The 6846-nt window shown below is 33.0% G+C and overlaps 1 protein-coding gene across 1 annotated transcript; it reads right to left on the reverse strand.

Annotated features, from left to right (window-relative positions):
- Window positions 1-4361: 4361 nt before the first annotated feature.
- LOC140451043 (uncharacterized) lies at window positions 4362-5027 on the reverse strand. The gene has a single exon (XM_072544762.1). It carries the CDS (start codon window positions 5025-5027, stop codon window positions 4362-4364), a length of 666 nt encoding a protein of 221 aa, XP_072400863.1.
- Window positions 5028-6846: the final 1819 nt, after the last annotated feature.

The following is a 6846-nucleotide window of genomic DNA, read 5'->3' on the forward strand; positions in this document are numbered from 1 at the left end:
AACATTTGCGTTTATTATGGTGTCTAAAAAGCTGGTAGCAAACCATTAAAATCTCTAGTAACAGAAGGAGGAATGTGACTCATAATGCGAACCCGCACTGAGGCAGCGTGGTAAGGTACGCCTCACAGCCCCTTACACGAAAAATACACTTCAACCATGGCCCTGAAATCGGTAGCATTCAGGATCAAGCCAGGAGAGCAGAGGGTACTAAGAATCTGCGAAATCTAAACCACTACTCAAATAAAACAACAACGCTTATATAACTGTGGCTCGCTATCAAAGCAATCCAGACTTTTAGAACTGGAAAAAAATTTAAAATATAAAAGGGACGTCATAGGAATCAGTGAAATAAGACGGAAAGATGAAGAGTTATTAGAATTGGCGTTAAGAAACACATTCTACTACCGAGGTACATCAACGGGCAGAACAGGCGGTATTGGATTCAGGCGGTAATCAACAAGAAATGACAATGAAGAATGGTAGAGATAACCAGTATCTCGGATAGAGTAGCTAGTTTAACCGTAGACCTATCAGAGAGATACAATTTAAAAATATATACGTCCCAAAAATTACTCGAAGAAATAGAGGAACTCTACAGTAACATAACTGTTGGGAATTTGTCTTAATTGTACAGCCAGTAATTGATGAATTTGTAGTAAACTGTTTTTATTTGCAAAAAAAACAACTCAAATTCCTACAATATATAAAATTAACAATATAAAAAACTAATTAATTCCTATTGCTGTCAGCTAAATTATTTAAATTTTTTCCCTAATTTGTGACTTTGTTTTCTGGAGTTTTAATATGACAATCTATAGAACAGTAGCAACGGGAAATTTTGGGTAACATGATAAAACTAACAAAATTAACTAAAATACATTTTGTTTAAATAAATATTCTATACAAATAATAAATCTAGGGTGCCCGGGAAAAAGAATATAAGTCACAAATTGGCCAAAATGAGTTATATAAAAAAATCGAGTTAACATTGCATTTGCCACAGTTTGGTAAAAAGAACATAAGTCTTATTTACTTTAAAATTCTATTTTACCCATTAGGTGGAAACAGTATAACTATATAAGCCTGATACAATTAGTATAAGTCAACTTGTACTATAAAGATCACTTTTTATTTCTGAAATAACTGACTTATACTCTTTGTACCTAACCTAAAAATTATTTAAGCGTGGCGTTTATGAGTGTTTACATGCAATTCGAAAGCAAAAAAGTAAAAAACGATTAAAAACCATTTAAAAAATTATATTAATAAGCAATGGCTAGTTCAAGAACCAAAAGAATGTTGGAACTTTTGAAAAACAACGGTAGGTTAAAATATTTATAACTTTATACCTAGTTTTTTACATTATCATAGTATTAGAAATTATAAACTTGTTTCTTTCTAGATAATAATATAGGGATACAGAGTGTTAGAATTTTATATGTAGAATTGAGATTTTTTATAGTATTTAAATATGTGAAACAAAATTAGTAAATTTCATGAATATTTTTAGATGAAAGCAAAAACCAAATCGATGAAAATTCTTGTTCTTTTTCTGGATTACATGCAGAGCAGGAAACCACTGTTGTTGAAACCACTGATAGTACTCTTTGGGATATGGATTTACAATGGCCTTCTCCTACAACGGGATTGAGGAATGAGCACATTAATTTAGATGCTGTTCCAGGTAAAACGTTCTTGATTTGCTTGTTATAAAATAAATTAATTTTATTCTTTTTCATTTTTAGGTATTTCAAAGGACTCTATTAATAATACTCGTACTAGTGAAATAGATTTACTGAGACTATCTGATGATAGTGACCTTGATAAGGATTATGTTGCAGAATCAAGTGATGAAAGTGAAGATAACCCAGATGTATTTAAAGTATGTACGAATCCAAAGAAAGAAAGAAGGCGGAGACATAAATTGTATGATGCAGCTAAAGCAACACTAGAATATGACATTCAGAAGACTAAAAGTACTGCACAAAAAGGAGCATTTGCAAGAAAGAAAAGAGCAGAACGAAAACTGAAAAGAAACATGGGAGAAAGTTATGTCACTGCTAAAGGCAAAGAGGTTAAAGAAAGAATGTCAACTCCATTGAATGACTGTAGGATGAAATGTAAAGATAAGCTAGAAATAAGACTTGATAATGAACTAGGAAGTTCAGTAAGGGAACATATATTTAATGAATACTGGTCTCTTGCCGATAGAAATAAAAGAGTAAGATTTATTGCTGGATTAGTAGACACTACTGAACCTGCGTCATCTAGAAAAAGAACCACAGACCCAGAAAAAGAAAAGTTTCGTTTAAAAACTCATCTCTTTCATTTTGTTGTAAACAATGAACGAATCCGTGTATGCAGAGGTTGTTTCATCAAAACTCTAGGTGAGACTCGAATGTTTGTAACTTCAGCACTGGGCAATAAATGTTCAACCCTGACTGGGATAACATATGACGATAAAAGAGGTCGTGAGGCATCTGTTAACAAACATAGTACAGACAAATTAAAGATTTCTACACCGGAAGAAAAAACAATATAGAACGTGAATTAGCTGACCACCACCAGGATGCTGACAATGCTTACCTTGAAAAAAGAAACGACAAAAATATGGTGAAAGACGATGAGACAATGCGATGCTATACATTTGATTTACAACAATGTCTCCCTACGCCAATGCTCAATACATCTGTTGCATTTTACAAACGGCAGCTATGGACCTACAATTTAACCATGCATGAAACCAGTACAGGTAACGTCACATGTTACATGTGGCATGAAGCTGAAGGTGGTAGGGGACGAAATCAAATAGCAACAAGCATTTACAAAGAACTAATTTCTCTTCCTCCACAAGTAAGCAAGGTAATATTATATTCTGACACTTGTGGAGGACAAAATAAAAATTCTCATGTTGCTGCAATGTTTCTGGTTGCTATGCAAACTAATCAGCATCTAACTTATATAGATCATAAGTTCCTCATTAGTGGACACACTCACATGGAATGTGATGTCGATCACGGCCTCATTGAGAGGCAAAAAAAGAAATTACAAATTCCTATTTCTCATCCATATGATTGGTACCAACTTGTTCGTTCTGTGGGAAAAAAGAAAAAATTTAGCGTGGTAGAATTGACCCATTTAGATTTCTTAAACTTTGCCGATCTTCTTAAATCGGACCTCCAACTTAGGAAAAAAGACAATGAAGGCAATGTATTTAATTGGCACTCAGTCAGGTGGTTTCGATATACTCATGAATTTGGAAATGTTTATTTTAAACAAAATTTTAGACACGATGTTCCTTTCAAGTCTTATCCGGAGAGGACATCCAAATGCTCAGCTAAATCCAACCAAATGTTATACCTCTACTTTGCCCATTTCAAAAGAAAAGAAAAAAGATATATTGGATCTCTTACCACTAATTTCTCCTACATTTCATGATTTTTATAGAAATCTCAAGACAAATGACATGTCTGATACTTTTCCTGATGGAGATGATTCGGAAAATTGTGACGAACATACTTAATATGTGTTTTTTATTTAAGTTTTTAAATTACTTTAATGTTTTTCTATTTACCTGATATAGGTCCAAATAATATATGTTAATGTAGTTTAGTGGTCAATATAATATAAGTCGTTAATTTTTTCTAAAGTAACTTAGATATTAATTTGCTTCAAACTTACATTTAGGTATAAGTGCTATAAGTTTTTTTAGAAGATATTTGGTTTAAAATTTTTTTAGATACATCTTTCAAATAATAAAATGCTATTCCTCTAAAATTAAGATTTTTGACTTATACTCTTTTTCCCTGGCAGCCTAGAAATATTCGTTACACTCTCACCCGGTACAGTTCTATGCGGAAGAGAAACTGTACTACTTATTTTTCATTATCTTTTTGGTCTCCATTTATTGGTATTACTGCTAATTTTATAATAGGACTCGACTTGGTATTACTGCTAATTTTATAATTGCTCGTTGCACTTGCCATCAGGTGATTTTTTAACTTCAATTACCTTACCCTTTGGCCAATTGTATCTTGGTAAATATTTATCACGTATAATTAAAATATCGCCCCGTTAAATTGGTACAACTTGTTTACCTATGCCATTTTGCCCTAAGTAGTAGTTCAGGTATATATTCAGAAATAAAGCGTCGCCAACATTTATTTGCAAATTGTTCTCTGTATAAATAAATAAATTTAAATACTTTAACATCTTCGTTTAAAAATCCAATCGGTTTATCTCCTTTGAAGACCCTATTAAAAAATGATTTGGGGTTAGAGCTATGAGACAACTATAAAGTAAATGGTCAATAGGGTCCCTGGTTGATAATGAACCATATAACGAAATTTTAACCGCTTTCACTAGGCGCTCTCAGACCCCACCCATATGTGGGAAAAGGGGTGCTTGAAGTGAAATTTTAGCTCTGGGCTAATCAGTGAATTGGCTATTAATTTACTGTCAACCTTTTGCAGTTCTCTCAATACTCGTTCAACTGCAATGAAATTCGTACCTCGATCACAATAAATATGCCTTGGTCGTCCTCTTCTGTTAATAAAATTTGTCAAGCATAGTATAAAACTGTCCACATCTAGTTTGTAAGCTACTTCGAGATGGACTGCTCTAGTCGTGAGACACGTAAATAAAGCTCCCCATCTTTTCTCCGTCCGTCTTCCAACAGTTACATTTATTAGACCAAAATAATCCATGCCAGTATGTGTAAACGGAGCAGTAAATGTTGCAAGTCTACATGGCGGTATAGGTGACATTTCTGGTGGTTTTGGCTTAGCAAATTTGACCTTGCAATTTTGACAATTGGTCCTAATCTTTTTAACTAGTTGTCTGAGTTTTGGTATATAAAATTTTTGTCTTATCTCATTTACTACAATTTCATGATTTCTTGGGTGATATCTTTTGTGATAGTCTTCAACAACTAGTAAAGTTAAACGACTTTCTCTCGGTAAAATTATTGGCCTTTTTGTTTCTGAAATAACATGTCTAGCTTCATTTAATCTTCCTCTTATAACCATCTTCATCCAGATAGGGCGATAATTTAAATAAATTACTTGATTTATTAACTGTTTTCTGTAAACTACCAGAATTATTAGTTTTAAATTGTTTTATTTCATTTTTGAAATATTCACATTGAGTTTGCTTTATTAAAATATTCTCAGCATCTAAAAGTTCTTCCGAAGTTAATATTCCTTTAGGCTCTTCAGATTTCATCAATTTTGCATAAACAATTCTTAAAAATCGAAACATATATGCAGTTGCTCTTAAAATTCTATTAAATTGACTGAATCTTTCAAAATCTATTAAAAGTTGATTATTAAATTTTACTTTATGAGTGGTTAAGATTTCATCAGCTTTCATCGTACTTTTTTCTCCATAGATGGAAAGACGAAGAGATTCCGATATTTCTCGACTTATATAAAAATCACGAGTTACTCTGGAATAACAAATAAGAAAATTATAAAAACATGGTATTGAGAGATAACGCAATAATGAGCATTTTATTGGAATTAAATATTGCGGAAATTTCGGAAAATGACATTAAATTGAAAATAAAAAGTATTCCATCAAGATATATGGCAGAATTCCATAAGGTACTTAAGTCGGAAAAAGTGGCACTGGTATGGATGATATTTACTTACCTAAATTATTTTGGTTTACATAAGAGGATTCATTTTTATGCCCAGTTTCAATGCCCAAGACGTCCTTATCAAATTTGGTAAGTACAAAATCAATATTTTATTAAAATACCAGATTTGCTACAATAATTTATGAAGTACTTGTGTTACAGTATGTAAAAACAAGCCAACAACATCAAATTAGAGTAACAAATTTAAATCATTTTCCACTGCCATGGAACAATATGTATGTATAGTAGTATAGATGCATGTATTATATCAACAAGTCCTCCATGGTTTGTCTTCCTCCATGTCCCTAAATGAATACTGTCAGACTCCCAGTCTTCTGTATCAACAGATTCTTGTGTTATATAGGGTCGTTTATGATTTGTTATTTTTCGTAGCCAATTGTGTACAGCAAAGGTAGTTTTAACAATTTATTCGCATGTCATGGGATACAGTGGGACAGTCTTTTCAAATATCCGAAATTTAGAGACAAGTATTCCGAAATAGTTTTCTACGATTCGGCGAGCACGTGAAAGTCTATAATTAAATACCCTTTGTCGCTCCGTGAGAAAATTTTCGTGCATGAGGTTTCAGTATGTTGGTTCTTAAGGAGAAAGCATCATCTACAACAAACACGCCTTCTTGGGGTATATTAAGAATATTTTTTTCTAGTGCCTCATTAATTGACGACTTTAAGAATACAGATGCATCATTTACTCTTCCGTTGGTGCCCACATCTGTGTATAAGAAATTATAATCTACTAACGAAACTCGACTCTGAGCTGTGACTGAGCTCTGAGCTGGCCTGTGATTTGAAAATGCCCCATATTTATGCATTTCCAATTGTCTCTATATGGGTACTTTCAGGTCGGTTGGCCAATAGTGAAAATTGTAGAGGTTTTAGTGCGGGGCAATGCGCATCAGAGCGCATATTAGTCCACGAATAGGGCACGCGATGGCAGCCACACCACTACCATTAGTAGCTCAGCCTATCTACATTGACTCTACTTCAGGGCCATTTTCAAAGCGTCCAAAGATTCAACAGTCAATTAAAAATTTTTTGAAGAAATTGTTTCTTATAGATGCATTACTGGTGATAAAGTAGGAAAAACTAATACTACCATTTTGTACTTAATTTGTAAAGACAATCAGCCATTTTCTGTGGTAGATGATGAAGGATTTAAACATCTGCTTAAAGTGACTACAAAATACC

This window comes from Diabrotica undecimpunctata, chromosome 9 (assembly GCF_040954645.1).
Source record: "Diabrotica undecimpunctata isolate CICGRU chromosome 9, icDiaUnde3, whole genome shotgun sequence".
Classification (NCBI taxonomy): Eukaryota; Metazoa; Arthropoda; class Insecta; order Coleoptera; family Chrysomelidae; genus Diabrotica; species Diabrotica undecimpunctata.